General features: G+C 40.3%; 1 protein-coding gene across 8 annotated transcripts in view; it reads left to right on the forward strand.

Moving 5' to 3' along the window:
* The window catches only part of clocka (clock circadian regulator a), a 168,527-nt gene that overhangs the window by 31,520 nt on the left and 120,004 nt on the right, over window positions 1-17,003 (forward strand). For all 8 annotated transcript variants that reach the window (XM_067987247.1, XM_067987288.1, XM_067987266.1 and 5 more), the window contains one exon: window positions 14,945-15,034. In XM_067987247.1, the coding sequence (XP_067843348.1) occupies window positions 15,012-15,034 (23 nt within the window). In that variant the 5' untranslated portion in view covers window positions 14,945-15,011. The remainder of the gene's footprint in view (window positions 1-14,944; window positions 15,035-17,003) is intronic.

Genomic DNA, 17,003 nt, shown 5'->3' on the forward strand with positions numbered 1-17,003 from the left:
ACAGGAATACTCCAAAAACCGTTAGCAATGTCGAGGATGGAGAAATATTTAAAACCAGTTGGTACTTGGGACAACAACGCTGGTGTTTCTCGGACGACGGGTGAACAAGCAGGTGTGACGGAATTTAATTTGCGATAATTAATAGTCAGTCGCCAACTGCTATCTGGTTTCTTTACTGGCCAGATTGGAGAATTTGTAGTGAACGTGCCTGCTCTAACAACACCCTGATGTACCAATGACTGAATTGTATCCCTTACATACAGGTGACTCACTTTAGGAATTGAGTATTGTTTGACGAATGCATGCGGCGGTCCATTGATGGACTATTCCCCTTCCATTCTCCCACCATCACATTTATTCACAGCAAACACATCAGAGCATTTTTGCAACAGACTCCCAACCTCTGGGTCCTGGCGGACCGGAAAGGTGTATGCCTCAGCTTTCTTAATAGCAAACACTGAATAAACATCCGAGATTTGTACGTGAAAGTCTTTGCCACCCGAATTAAGCCACAAACTTTTGTTAGCATAGTCTACTAAAACCCCATACTGAGTCAACATGTCTGTTCCCAATATGCCTTGTCCATCCTTAGTACACACCATCACCGCTGATCGCACACTACACGCAACCCCGGTTATATTTAGGTGAATTGAGGGGACCTTGAAGACATTCTGCAAGGACCCGTCAAAAGCAAGCGTTTCCCTCCGGCCGCTGCATGGCGTTCGGGATATGGAGTATGAATGATGGTCACTGCTGAACCTGTGTCTACAAGCATTATCTGCCGCTGGCTCCCATTAATAACGGCAAAGACCACAGGTCGCGCATGCCCATCACGTCGGAACTCCATTACCGACTGTGTTGGGGTGGGGGGAGGCTGACTCCCTTTATTGATCATCTGACTGTGGGGCCGAAGGTGCTACTACCGCCAATACCTTATATTTTACTGGTCCGTCGGTAAGGCTATTGGTTTCCCATATGGCCAATAGCTTATCCATTTTAGTCACTAATTGTGCCGGTGACTGGTACGGGGGAGGCACACCTCGTCTAAGTCAGCGACAGTCCCAGGAAATATGACCGGCCTTCCCACAGCTATAGCAGATCATAATCCTGCCTATTTTTGACCCCTATCCTCCCGTTGTTTCCTTCCTGGCTCAGTCCCTCTACCACGGCCGCAGGTTTAGTTTTGGGAGTGACCCCTGTAGGACTGACGATAAGACTCCTCACACTTCCCCAAGCCTGGAGAGTATTTCTGTTAATATCTGCCCAGGGGCTATTTTTAGACATGATCGTGCCTAATGTCTGCTTGACTAGTGGCTGTAACTGAGTTTAAAAACATTTGCTTATATAGGATGTCGTCCCTGTAGTTATAGGCTACCCACCACCCCCTCCCTTACTGGTTGTACCGTGGGTTGCGTTCTCTCATACAAGTCGAGGGGTTGGTTACCAAATGCAGTTGGATGTTCGGTAGCTCCCTGTACTGTCTGGGCACAAAGAACCATAAGGTTAAGGTCCCCTATTCCCAAAAGGTTCATGATTTCCCTGAAGAGGACGTCGCTGCCAAAGCCGGCTACCATACTCGCGGGATTAATGCATGGTCGTAGTCCCAGAACAAGAGCTGCCCATAGGACGGCTTTAAGGTCAGCATCCTGTAATTCTGCATGGACCCTCTTAAAATTTCCCCATGCCATATTTATTTTTAGTGGGTCGTCCTCTTCTCTTTTGGGTCCCAATCCCCTGGCCAGGGTCAATGATGCATCATGTTTCAACGGAATTTGTTCCACATTAACTGTAACAATGTCAAGTTGTCCGGCAACTGGGTTGGGGCAGTGGTTGTTCTTGTCCCTATTACATTAACCGGTTTGGAGTCCCAGGGTTCCAACTCCCCATGATTGGAGTTGTGGTAACAAGAGGCCTGATACTCCAAATCGTCCCAATTAACCGCACCATCGTCGGGTCCCCGCCTGGTTATAGCCGACACAAGGGCTGTACGATGATCTAATTTGCCCTGCAGCTCATAGATTTTCAATCTACAACTTGTGTGACCGGCCTCGCGGGCGGGTCGTCTTCGCAATTCGTGAATAGCTCCCCTAGTGTCTTATAGCTGACATTTAAGTTGCTCGTTTTGTTCTCCTAACTCATTGTTCTTTTCCATCAGTTGTTGCGCTCCCACATCTTGTGGCACTGCCACTGCAGCGCCTGCCTGGAGCTGGGCTAGCATGCAGCTGAGATCACCATTTCTGGATTCTAGCTGCTGGTGTTCTTTTGCCGATTCTTTTTCATTTCACCAGTAATTGTTGTTCCTTATGTCACCCCTTTGCTGCATAGTGGGCTGCATAGTTCAACAATTGCCTGCCCTTATCTAACTTGATCTTACCCTCCGTTACTTTACTTTGAATCCATTCTGTCGCCTTTTGACACGAGTCCCCTTCTGGACTAGTCAAAAATGACACTAAATCTGTAACACATAATTTCTCAAACTTCTTATCTCGGGCTCTCTCAACATCAGTTGAGCTAACCATTCTTCCGACACTAAAGTGTTAATGAACCATCACTATACTACTGGTAGGTCGCAGGTCCCCGAAGGTTCCCTTCCTTAACTGACTAGGTGATATCGGTCCACGTCAGTCCTAGATCTCACTTACACCAAATATGCCAATGGCTGTTTTGTCAGTCTCCTGGCTGGCTCTTGCCACTTTGTAGTCAATTTTGACACTCTATTTAATATTCGAGACTGACACCGCAATGGTTAATAGCCATATGACTTTATTTAGCACAAGTAATAATCGATATCTTACAATATTTAAGCAGTAGTTTACAAAGCACAATTGAGAATTATATTGCCCCGTTGTCCTTTGGGTAGAGGCCATGACTCCGTTCCACGTTCCCTCGTACACGTACTCTCATTCTCGTTTACCCGCTAGATACCTTCTTTTCTGTCCTCTACAACAAGCATGAGTTTTGGGCTCTTCTTTATAGTAGAAATGATTCCTGATAATTGACAGCATTAACCCATTCAGGTGACTTTCCCTTACCTCTTAATTACTCAGTGGGCCAGTGGGGGCCTGCCAACAGTGAGCCCTGGGCTGGTGATGTTCACATACCCAAGGGTTACCGCCTTCTAATTTGGAGACCTTTAATCTCTCTTTGTTCAACTTTGTTGCACACCCTACAGTTGATAAATCACCCTATAGGCTCCGAAGGTGACAAGACATACCTAGTTTCAGGATTCCAGGGTGTCTGGAGTAGTGGAGGTGTTACCCATATGTTCTTCCCTTATTTTGTAACAAGACGATTCTAGTGGCTTTTATTGCCTGCAGTTGCAGTAAGCTAATTTAAAAGCATTCCATGTTATAGCACAGTAGCTTCAACTAAAGCTTTAACTAATTAACCCTTTTCGAGCCAAGTTCCCCAAAATACCTTTTAAAACCGAAAACCTATAATTCCTTACAACATTTACCTTGTGTAGTATGAGTTGCTGCCCAAGTATTGCAATTTTGAATAAACAGTATGAGGTTGCATAAGTACCTGTTCCTGAGCAATAACAAATCACTTGCTGCAACAAATCACTTCTTTTAGTCGTACATCCTTTCCATTCTAAGTGATATCTATCACCATTGACGTCCGACATTGTAAAACTGTCTGATGCACGCAGCTTGTTCCAAAGTTTCCAACAGGGTTATTTGTGAATGCTTGAAGCAGTGGAGAGTCATCTTGGCACAAAACAGTGATGAGGCTTTTAAGGGATAAGAAGAGTAAACACTTCAGGTCAGACTGAGAACTGAATATAGAACACAAAAGATGCTAAGCAGCAGTCATCTAAAACATTAATGGGTCATTGCATTTGCCACCTCTCAAGTTGTATGAAGAAGGCTTTATGTTCCTTTGGTACTTGGACAACCTGTCTCTCCATAACATAAATGCCTAGCAGCGATGAAGTAGTCTGGTGCAGGGAGAGTATTCAGTGCAAAGGTAATAGTCAAACATTCCCATCACACCTACTTCGTTGAAGGGGACCTTGACCAGTGCCTTATCCATAATGCCTTTGAACCGAATGTTGGTGGAGAATTTTAAATCCCAAGAATGGGTGGGTTGGGGGCCCGTGGAAAGTTTAAAAATAGTTGTTTTTTGGGTCGTGACCGTGATATTTTCTGACTTTGCGTTCTCAGTGGGAAGCCTGTACTTTTATGCGCCCACGTTAAACCTGGAAGTGGGGCCAGGTTGAGCTCGCAACCGAAAAAACAACTATTTTCAACTACCACCCAACTCGAACCCTCCCGTTCTTGGGGATTGGTGTCAGTCATTATCCTAACAGTTAGTGTGGCATCCATGAAAGTGCTGGTTGTTAGTGAGGAATCCCATAATGCAATTGATATGGGGGCAATTGACATAGGCAGCTGGGCAATCCAAGGAATAAAATTTAAACATAGAGGATGAATTGTTTGTATTCAAATTGAATTTGCATACAAATGGCAGGTGATTGATCTGGAAATTAGTGAAATCTGCGTACCATATTTATGTCAAGCAAGTTATGAACAAATTGATTTCACTGAATTTTGGCACAGTTTTTTATGGAGGTGGAATAAATAAGGAAGAATGTTAGGTTACCTACCTTTAGCTATGGTCTTCTAATTTTTTTGAATGTAGTTGAGGTTGAACATTCAAATTTCTTTCCTTAACTGCTGCTGTCCATATGACCTGCTGAAACTTGGAGCTTCCATTTTATTTCTGTTTAACTTCTGTATTTATTAACTCATCCGCCCTGCTGTTACCGCCTTTCAGAAGAACTGAACTACTGTTCTAGAATTAAGTGTGGCAGATGAATGATATATCTGCCATGGCATTATAGAATGCTAAATTCTTGAGTTCCATTGCCCCAGTTGCTTGGCTGCTTGGAAGCTGGTGTGACAAAAATGAAGAATTTTTGTCCAAGTTTTAAGTTAGTAAGGGATTCTTTAATTCAGTCATGATACATGAGGAGATTGAAAAACAGCCCAACTCAATACAATTTTTTGAAGACCTTTCAGTTGTATCCAGGCAGTTTGATTGAAGGAGGAACCAAGCCACACAGTTTAAAGACCAATATGCTGTTTGATTTGTGTGACGAATGTAGCAGACAACCATTTAATTCAGTCAAACCCCATTAACTGTTTCAAAGGGTATTTATTAGTCAGCACATTTAAAATCGATTAAATTTTATCTAGAACCTTCAAAGTTGGTTTACCGGGAATTCTGAAGAGTATTAGTTAAGGTGGGTAACTCCTGTAGGTGATCAGAAAAGGGAATAAGAATTGTTACCTAAAGGGATTGATTGCAATTAGTTTAGCACAGAGTTGTAAACTATTAATTATTTTGTTTTATGTGAGGAGTTAGCAAAGTTTAACTACTGTAAGAATATATGTCAAGTTTCTGCTGTTTATTCGCTTGTTCATTAATAATGTTCAATAAATTAATTTGACAGTTAAAGGCTAAAACAAGGTCTAGTGTGGAAAGACAGACTTGCATTTATATAGCGACTTTCATATCCTCAGGACGTCCCAAAGCATTTTACAGCCAATGAAGCTCTTTTGAAGTGTAGTTACTGTTGTCATGTAGGGAAACGCGGCAGCCAATTTGTACACAGCAAAGTCCCACAAACAGCAATGAGATACATGAACAGATAATCTGTTTTCAGGTGTTGGTTGAGGGATAAATATTGGCCAGGACACTGGGAGAACTCCCCTGCTCTTTTTCGAATAGTGCCGTAGGATCTCTTGCGTCCAACAGAGAGGGCAGATGGGGTCTCGGTTTAATGTCTCATCCGAACGACGGCACCTCCGACAGTGCCGAACTCCGTCAATACTGCATTGAGGTGTCAGCCTGGATTACGAACATATGAACATACGAACAATGACGGACAGGAAAAGACCCAGTGGTCCAACCAGTCTATCCCACACATCTGCGAAGCCTTGTGCATCACAATATATACACTTTTCACCCCACCTGAAGGCCATGTTATCTCTGGGGCGAGGTGAAAAACCAGATTTAAAAAACAGCGCTCAAGTCTCTGGAGTGGAGCTTGAATCGATTACCTTCTGACTCAGAGGCGAGAGTGCTACCACTGAGCCAAGGCTGACAATGTAATGTCATTCTGCTACTTCTCGAAGTCAGGAGAGTACTGTGGAGGTATGGGATAGAACCAGTAGCTAAAGCAATCTAAAAGTTTTTCTGTTCGTTAACCTGGGTATACTGTCAAACTTATCTACATATTAGGATAAGGGTAAAAACTGTAGAGGAAATAGGGAATGAGGACTTGAAGCTAAAATATCTAGAAGAGTAAAAAGACAGAAAAACTTAATAGCTATTTCTTTTAATTTTACATGGTAGTATAATTGTATTTAAAGAATTGACAATACCACATTTAAAATAGGCAGTCTAACGTTTCAGATTTGTTAATGAAATAATGGGAGAGTAAATTGTGCATACTATTTAATATGTCATTCTTGCTCCCCAATGGTTCATTTAATGCAGAAAATGTGTAACTGAGCCATACGAGCCAAAAGGTTCCAAGTTGAATTCCTGGTCTGCGCTCAGTCAGCTGATCTCAGCTGGGTGGCATAGGGGGAGGGCATAATTGACTTAGCCTTCCTGGGCTAAGGAGGAAAAAAATCAGCCCGTGTTCCCACTCCTGATTGAACAGTTCCACGAAGTCTGTAGCCTCTGGCAACTTACCCAGTGACCATTCTTTGTACACGAGCATCTCAATGTCGACTCATGAACACTTTATAGTAGGCATTATTGGACAGCAAAACAAGTGGAAATTCTGTTTTTTTCTTAGCCCAGGGCACAAAGACAACTTATAGTCCTCCTAATGTAGCCACTGCTGAGATCAGTTATGAGGTAAATTTAATCACTGAATCATGGAGGGGGGTAGGAAAGGAGAAGGATGGAGTCTCAGATAAGTAGAGATTTTAACCACTGATAAAAGGAAAATTCTCTCATAACATCAAATCTTGTCAAGTCCACCAAACTGTATGGTGTAGGAAAAACAACTTCTAACTTTGTAATTTCTCTTTCGACCTGCCTTGACAGTTGTAGACAAGTTTTATTTAGGCTGAAGAAGCAAATAACTGCTGCAGAAAGAGTTTTACTAGCCAGTGTTTACTTGAATTATGATTGCAGAGGAAAGCAGACTACCACTCTAGTTTTGAAATGTGGCAGAATTTTAACAGATCTATGAAACTGTAAAGTAGTTGAGATATATAGTTTAATTGTTCTGAGCTTTTGGTTATTGAAATCTCAAACTAAATGTAACCCCATCTTGATTGTAAACTGCATAAATGACACAACATTGTTTAAAGCAGTAGCAAATGTATCATTGGTTAAGACCACGTTGGTCCAAAGTATACATAATTGATCAATCAAGCATTTAAAAAAAAATTATGAATGCCAGTTTGCTCCTCTTGATCTTCCTTTATTACCCAAATCTTATAAAAAGATTGATTAAGTTGCCATGCCCTAAAATTAAATGGAAAGAACTACACAATACTTTTGTTGTATTGTAATCTGTAATTACATATCTTTAAAAATAAAATTCAAACCTTAACATTACCATTGTCTGCCTTTAAATGATTAAAGGGTGTTGGAAACTGGACAGCGTTCACTATATGGTGATTTTCTGATCTCTGCATTGGTTTTGTCCTACAGGCAGAGGGGAAATTAAAGCAGTTACCCTGGTCTGCTTTTGCAGCTTCCTTACTCATATATTTTCTGGATGTGTTGTTCTATGATACTTCCCTGAATCAGTTTTTACAATTTTTCCAGAGCTAGTATAGTTGCTTTTTTTTTACTGTATTAATTATCAAGTGCCTTTTTAGTTTGAAATGTAGAAACTCTTTTGAAAACTGGCTTTTCCATGTAGAAAAGCAACCCCACATCTTGATTCCACCAGTTCATTCTAGTCTGAAGCATTTATATAAAACATGATGCTGATCTGGCCAGGAACATTTACATAATTACATGATGATAATGATCAAAGAAGGGAAATAAACCTATCAGAGCATGATAGTGGAGTTTGCCACTGAGAAAAATAGGTCATTGAACCAACAGGTTACTAGGGCATTGAATATTTATAAGTTCATCTACGCAAGTTGCTGCTTGAGATAAATGTTCTTACATTTTTATCATTTTCAAAAAATAAAAACACCTATGGTTGATTTCATTCCAGATAAAGGAGGTTTTAAAATCGGTCACAAATAGCAGATAACAAATTGTGTCTGAACAGTAAATTGATTTTTTACGGAGTAGACTTTCACTTGATACTGTGTAGGTGTCATTTCAGGTTCAAATTAAGCATTTAAAAATATTCCTGACTCTTTGCTTAAAGCAGTTCCTGGTACTGTATTGTACTAAAGAATGCTCACATTTAAATACAGTGGAAGTGAAATGTATCAGTGGGGTGAGGTTGATTAAGTTTAGCAAAAAAGTTGATATATGTACAAAATGTATTTTCTGTTGCTAAAATTATCAAAAAAATTTTTGTCCCCAATAGACTTAGTCATAGCCAGACAATATTTTATTCCCTCATTGTACTTAGCTGTAATTCTTATTTCTGTTTTAGTGAATGTGATGTGTTGATACAAAAAATAGAACAGCTTTTCAGCCTGTGGTTTGTTTTTAACTATATTTTTATTCATTCTCGGGATGTGGTCATCGCTGGCAAGGCCATTTGATCTATAGCTTTCCTGCAGCTTGAATTCTGAAACTGTGAGGTAAATCATGTTGACTTTGGAACTTGCAGTATTAACTAATTTTGGTCAATAAGATAATCCACAGGATGAATCTGTAGAAAAAATGGATCTGGAATGGGATTTATGTCTAGAGCTTTATTGTCATATCTAATTTGTATTTTCAGTCAGCCTATATAAACCAGCTTTAAAAAAAAGCATATCCTCAATGATATTGATGTGAATTTGGTGTACTTTGTTTAATGCTGGCAAAGGTGATATAATTGTCAATGCAAGTAACTGAAACAGTGTATTAACTTTGATTCAAAATTACAATAGCACATTATTAGTTGGGTTAAATTTGATATAGCATAATTCAGTTTCAGAACTGAGTATCGCATCTTTATCTGGGTTCAGTTTAGCATAGCTGACTGAAGACAATGGGGCTACCTGAAAGGACTTAATGACAGGCAATCGCACAGAGGAGAGGTCGTGGACGAGGCCAGGGTGATCAGCTGTATCAAACATTACAGAAAAATCGAGGAGGAAGAGGAGCGATAGCATACCACAGTCACAGTCACAGAGTCGTTTATGACTTTGGCAAGGAAAGTCTCAATGCTGTGATGTGGGCAGAATCCGGACTGGGGGGGAATTTAAATAAGGAGTTTCTGGAGAGATGGACATGAAGTTGCGAGATGATGTCCTGCTGGGGCACCTTAGAATGGAAAGGGATGTTAGACATAAGGTGATAGAGAGGATGGATGGGTCAAAGGTTCATTTTTTTGAATAGGCACTGATGACAGCAGTTTTGTACAGGAGAGGGTTGGTGCCTGTGGAAAAGGAACAGTTAATATTATCAGCTAGCATGGGAGTCAGAGTTATAGTTATAAGATCAGGAGTTGGGTGGAAATGGGTCAAGGGAGCAAGAAGTTGTCTCGTTGAAAAGATGAGATTGAAGAGAGCAATGACCTTTCTCCCCCAAAGTGATGATGGCTCGAGTGGTTGGGAAACTAGGGAATGATTTTGGAATATTAGGCATTTCTGGCAGAAGCGAGTGAGGCATGGAAAGGCTTCAAATTATCAAAACCAAAGTTAGCCAGGTGCGTGTTGTTGAGAAAGTTGCCCACAACTTCTTTTTTGCATTACTGTCCAACTGAGCAGAGTTCTGAATCTGTTAAGGTCTTTTACTTATTGGTGTCTTTTTTTGGCCCAACAGGTCAGGTGGTATCAGCAAGATGTTTTGTTGTGAAGTTAACCCCACATAGCCAGAGTTACTATATTTTTCTACAAATGTTTTGAGTCTTGGAGATTATAACTGAGCAACACAGTCACATTCAGGCCAGTTTAGGCATTGACTCCAATACTAAATTCTAATTTTTAAAAAAATGTTCATGTAGGGTAAAGCCTTATTTTTTTAGTACCAGGTTATTTTCACTCTGTACTTTGACGTACTGCTGCCCAATGGATTTCTTGGTTTGTCTTTGATATCCTTTTTTCCAATGTCCTGTATGAACTTTTACAAGGGTTGGGCTTCAATTTTGGGGAGTGGGAAAGAAATGTTTCATGATGGACTTTTGTTCTGTAAGGCCCAGATGTGCCACATTCTTTCATAAATTAGCCCATAATAATGAGATAATTTTGGCAGAAATGGTTAACTTAAATAGAATTACATAGAATGTACAGCACAGAAACAGGCCATTCAGCCCAACTGGTCCACGCCAGTGTTTATGCTCCACACGAGCCTCCTCCCACCCTTCTTCATCTAATCCCATCAACATATCCTTCTATTCCTTTCTTCCTCATGTGTTTATCTTATCCCCTTAAATGCATCTATGCTAGTCGCCTCAACTACTCCATGTGGTAGCGAGTTTCACATTCTAACCACTCTCTGGGTAAAGAAGGTTCTCCTCAATTCCCTATTAGATTTATTAGTGACTATCTTATATTTATGGCCCCTAGTTCTGGTCTCCCCTGCAAGTGGAAACATCTCTATGTATAACCCCATCAAGCCCTTTCATTATCTTAAAGACCTCTATCAGGTCATACCTCAGTCTTCTCTTTTCTAGAGAAAAGAGCCCTAGACTATTCAATCTTTCCTGATAGGTATGATCTCTCATTTCTGGTATCATCCGGTAGTCTATTTTGCTTCTTCTCTAGTGCCTCTCTATCCTTTTTATAATAGAAACCAGAACTGTTCTCAGTACTCCAAGTGTGGTCTAACCAAGGTTCTATACAATTTTAACATAACTTCCCTGCTTTTCATTTCTGTCCATCTAGAAAGGAACCCCAGTGCTTTGTTTGCTTTTTTTATGGCCTTATTAACCTGCGTTGCTAGTTTTAGTGATTTGTGTATCTGTACAACCAGATCCCTCTGCTCCTCAACCCCATTTAGACTCTTATTTTCCAAGGAGTACGTGGCCTCCTTATTCTTCCTACCAAAATGTACCACCTCACACTTATCCATATTGAAATTTATTTGCCTATTACACACCCATTCTGCAAGTTTATTAATGTCTTCATGTATTTTGTCGCAGTCCTCGTCGGTATTAACTATACCCCGACAACTATATATTTGGTGTCGTCTGCAAATTTTGAAATTGTACTTCCGATTCTCGAGTCCAAATCGTTTATGTAAATGGTGAACAACAGTGGTCCCAGCACCAATCCTTGTGAAACACCACTTCCCACCTTTTGCTAGTCTGAGTAACTACCTTTAACCCGTACTCTCTGTTTTCCGTTTTGTAGCCAGTTTACTTGTTCCCTGACTCCACATTCTTTGACCTTGGTCATGAGTCTACTATGTGGTACCTTTATTGAAGACCTTTTGAAAATCCAAATATATTACATCTACTGCATTATCCTTGTCTACCCTTTCTGTTACTTCTTCAAAGAATTCAATGAGGTTGGTCAAACGTGACCGTCCCTTTTGAAATCCTTGCTGACTATTCTTTATTATATTGTTGGTTTCTAGATGTTTTCTGTTACATCTTTGAATAGAGATTCCATTATCTTTCCTACCACCGACGTTAAGCTAATTGGTCTATAATTCCCTGAACTTGTACTATCTCCCTTTTTAAATATAGGAATCATATTAGCTGTCCGCCAGTCCTCTGGTACTATTCCCTTTTCTAATGAATTTTTATATATATGTGATAGTGCCTCTGTTATCTGTTCCCTAACTTCTTTTAATATGCTCGGATGCAATTCATCCGGACCAAGGGTTTTATCCTCTCTAAGTTTGATTAGTTTATCAATTATCTTCCCCCCTTTCTATCTTAAATGTCCTTGTATCTTTTTTGATCTCTTCTTCTAATGTCATGCCCACCTTGTTAGTCTCCCTGGTAAATACCGAGGCAAAGTAATTATTTAATTTTTCTGCCATTTCACTGTCAGTACCTGTGAGTTTATCGTGTGTATCCCTTAGTGGCCCTATCTCTATCCTGATTTTTTTTCTTTTATTTAAGCGTCTGTGGAATACCTCATTTGTTTTTACATTGCTTGATAATTTAATTTCGTAGTTTCTCTTTGCCTCCCTAATTGTTTTTTTGACTTCTTTCCTAATCTTTTTGTATTCCCTTTTGTCATCCTCTCCTTTTGTTGTCTATGTACTTAGTGTATACCTTTTCTTTAGTTTCATATTCATCCATGGTGTGTCATTACTGGCTAGTTTGTTCTTGCTTTTTAGTGGGATATATTTCCCCTGGACTCTTGATCACTATTTTAAATGTTTTCCACTGCTGTTCTATTTTTTTTTTGTCAGTAAATGTTTCCAGTTTATTTTCCCTAGATCCATTCTCATCCTCTTAAAATCAGCTTTTTTCCAATTTATTACTTTGATTTTTGTCTTACTTATGTCCTTCTCAATCTTTATCTTATACCTTATTATGTTGTGATCGCTATTGCCTAGATGTTCCCCTACACTTCTCTGTTCTGGTTCATTTCCCATTACTAGATCCAGTAGTGCTGCCTAATAATAATAATAAAAAGTAGCCTGCTCACAATGAAATAATGAAACAAGGTTGGTGATATTGCTTGAAGAAAGTCCGCAGTACTCAGTTCTGGGTTCCAAGACCACAAATTTCAACTTCAGTAGTAAGCCCTTAAACTGGTTGTGAAAATTATTGTTAAATCGATTTAGTGATACTGGAATCATTTCCCTCTGTACCACCTGGTGTACCCAGCTTCAGCAGAAGACAGTCAATGCTAAGGTTCCATGGCAGCCTCCATGCCCTACCCATACTGAAGTGATTCTGCCTTGTGTGGTGGAATGCTTAAATAGTAGATGGATCCCAAGAACTTAACCAGATAATTTTGCAAATAGAAGTGGTGCTGACGTTCTTTTAAAATCATCTCCAAGGTCAGTCAATTTTTGTGCAAGCAAACATTGAATGCTGATCAACAAAGTCTGGGGCTTGCTGCTTAGATCCATTCGAGATAAGGCACTGTGCAGAAGATACTCTCTTGTATCTAGCTAGAATAGAAAACCGGGTTGCAAAGCTTCCCTGCAAAAGAATGTTTAGCCTCACAAATGGATTCTTAAACAAAGCCATTGCATTGAAGATACTCCAGAAGTGGGAATGCCTATAACATCCATGGGGGGAAAGGCAATACTTTGTTTCCCTTCCAATGGGTTTTGCTGACAGGTAGTTGAGGGTTTGGAGCATGGTTTGTGATGATGTCCAAGGGTCTAAGCTGGACAGTCATGCCGTACTGCTGACACAAGTGTAGTTATAGTTTGCATGGGAGATAATGTCCACTTCAGAGTCCCTATCACTGTGGGGTGAGTGGAATAAATTACTAAATTTCTGCCCTGATGTTCAGCACTGTTTTTTGAGAAAATATGCACTTTACCAACCGTGGCCACTAATGAAAAATTAGCTTGTTCACAAATAACTGAAGTAAGGCTCAAACTGGCCTTCTGAATCGACACTTATTCCTTACTGATATAGATTATAGAATCATAAAATGTTGCAGCTTAGAAACAGGCCATTCAATCCACCAAATCTGTGCCGATTGTTTTATTCCACATGAGCCACCTAGTCTAATCCCTTCTCTTGTTTGCACACTTTAAGAATTCTCTTTTTTTAAAAGCAATCATCTAATTGCCTTTTTAAAGAATTTATGAACTCTGTTTCAAAAATAGTTTGTGGCAGAGAATTCAACATTCTAACCATCCTCTCCGTAAATAATTTTTTTTCTAATCTCCCCTTTTGTGACTAGAGAATCACCTGTGGCTTTGCTTATGGTAAGTTGGAGGTTTTATAAGAACAAGAATGTTATGCAAAGTAGAATAATCAGGGACACTGATTTATCAGCAGAGGGAGCAGCGTAGGGCCTGGGAGTAATGGGACGGGTTCTTGGGGTATAGCAGTAGTTTGAAGCATGTCCCAGGATAGGAAAGCACTGGGGAGAAGGTCAAGGTTCCATGATTCTGGGAATGCTACAGTGGATTGGGGAGGTTGATGGAACACTGGGACAAGATCTTGGATCATTGGGAAACAGGGTCCAGAGATGTCCTGAAATCAAGGAGCAATAAGAAGGGGTCCAGGGTTCTCGGAGGGAAAGGGGGGACAGGAGTCCTGGGCTTCAAATAAACTTTTAACCCCCTTCATGTTGTCTGTTATCTGGTTTTTCAGCACTAGTGACTCAGTGCCTCATCAGGCTGAAGCTGGCTCAGATGGTACTGCAATAGTAGTAGAAACCCGATAGGGAGAAATGGAGGATGTTGGCGTCAGTGGTGCCTGGCGATAGCATGTGAACATCATTCACTGGGGAAGAGTCAACTTGGCAGATAGAGTAAGAGCAGAAGAGGTGGAAGAAGCAGCTAGTGAGAGGTTGCTGTAGCACTGTGTGTTAAAGCTAAGGCTAGGGCTAGAATGGAACCAGTTGCCAATACAATATAATCTGAAATCTGCCGAATTCTTAACTTTGCCTGGCCTTCCTTTTACCAGCAGTGGCTCAGAGCCTTATTAATCAACATGGACCTATTCCTATTACTATTGACCAATGAGTTTTCTAGAAAGCGACACTAACATTTGGAACAGTAACATGATTACTGTTGGGTGATAAGCTGGCTCAAAAGTGATGCTCCCAATTTCTAAATTTGTCTGTGGATAATTAAGTACATTATGATGATTTTCAGTGTAATCCACATAGTTGCTGTGGTGCATTTTTCAGTGGTAATTTCCAAATACTTTATTTCAAATTATGGATGCTTGTTTTTTCATTTTTTCCCCTTTTAGGTAATTGGCCAAATGTCTCCCATAAGATGAAGTATCTTTGACTCAACTGCCGCAAACAGAGAGCAAAATGAGCTCGAGCTGTGCTGACAGGTATGAGCTTTATATTTTTATTTTTAATAAGTTAAAACTTTTTATCAGAGTAAAATTAATCAGCAGTAATGTATTTGGAGGTCTGGGAGTTTAGTTGAATTATTTTTGTCGTATATCTGTACTTTTAGTTGAGTCCCAGTGGTGGGTAATATTCCACTTTGGTTAGTCGTGTGTGTAGAAATGTATTTTCTTGGCTGGACTCTATGTATGATCTGTTGTCTCATTTCAGTGACTGTAGACATTTTGTGCCTTTTGCTTCATGGAAGCTTATCTTGTGGAATGGATCATATGATGTTAATTGCTGTAGAAAAGTTAAAGACAATTAAGGAAGAGTGCTTTGGGATGCTCTTTTCATCTTAAGCCTTTAGAGTCTCACTCCCAGATTCTGTTACAGAGGAACTTCAATTACTGAAGGGAGCCCCCTTCTGGATGATGGAAACTGGCAGATAATCAATAGTCCCCAATGCATGATCTTAAACCTTTGGTATAACAATACCCTAGGCACACTAATAAAGACAAGTAAAATACAAATAACTAAAGAAATATTTTTATAGTTTTATTCATTGCTGTAGGATTTGAAGAGATACACAAATTAAAAAGTAAAAATTAATTCATAGAAGTAGAAGGAATGTCTGGATTGGAGGTGGGGATCGTGGTGCTAAAGTTGAGGACTCCAATGTAATCCTCGTATTGCATGTTGTGAAATCCTCATCCATGTTTTTGTTACCTCCAATAATATATAATAAGTGGAATCTACTATTCCAATGCTCTCCTGGCTGGCCTCCAATCTTCCACCCATCATAAACTTGAGCTCATCCAAAACTCTGCTGCTCATATCCTAACCTGCACTGTTCTGTTCATCACCCATCACCCCTGTGCTCATTGACCTACATTGGCTCCCGGTCCACCGAAGCCTTGATTTTAAAATTCTCATCCTCATGTTCAGATGCTTCCATGGCCTTGCCCCTCCCTATCTCTGTAATCTTCTCTGACCCTACAACACTCCAAGAACTCTGCGTTCCTCCAACTCTGGCTTTTTGTGCATCTCCCACTCCCTTCGCTCCAGCATTTGCGGCCGTGCCTTTAGCTGTCTAGGCCCTAAGCTCTGGAATTACCTCTCTAAACCTCCCTGCCTCTCCATCTCTCTTTCTTCCTTTAAGAGGCTTCTTAAAACCTCTTTGCTCTTTGCTCAAACTTTTAGTAACCCATCCTAATATCTTCTTTGGCTTGGTGTCAATTTTTGTCTAGTTTTGCTGTTGTGAAGCGACTTGAGACGTTTTACTACGTTATTTGCACTATATAAATGCAATTTGATGTTGTTGTTCAACTAAAACCTGTAAAGCCTTTTTGTAGTCCATACAGCCTTTTTATAGAGACTTTTTCAGTTGGCACTAACTAGTTCCTCCTCCTAACTATCACTAGTAGCATTGGTCCCTTCCTACATCTTGCACACTGTCAATCATCTTTTAACTGATACCTGCACTGCTCTGCATCACACTCGAAATACTCCTTAATGTCTTACTGGTGGAGCTCCATTTTTTTGCTAATATTCAGAATGTCTGCGGCATTAAACTACTTCTTGACCTCCTCAAATCCAAGGAGCTCCTGATCGTCGATATCTTCCTTCAAATCAAAGAAGTCATGGGCACTCATCTCTGCCACTTCAGACCGAATCTTGCACCAGGAACAAACTTGGATAACTGGGTTTACCTGATCCCAAACATGAGCAGCGCCAGATAAGGCATCTTTCACTGGCAGAGCTATAGAATGATGTGCCAGTCTGAGTAGCTACAGATACCTTAAAGGAATCTGCTTTCTTTGCTGGTACTGCACAGCTTGAGAACCATTTACATGGCTATGGCAAAGGAATGTGATCTACTCTTTGTGCTCTGAACCAATGGTCTCTTGCTTTGATGCAACAGGAAAACATTTCCAGTACAGGTGAGACTTGTCTGCATTGTAATTGATA

Source organism: Heptranchias perlo, chromosome 1, assembly GCF_035084215.1.
Source record: "Heptranchias perlo isolate sHepPer1 chromosome 1, sHepPer1.hap1, whole genome shotgun sequence".
NCBI classification, from domain to species: domain Eukaryota; kingdom Metazoa; phylum Chordata; class Chondrichthyes; order Hexanchiformes; family Hexanchidae; genus Heptranchias; species Heptranchias perlo.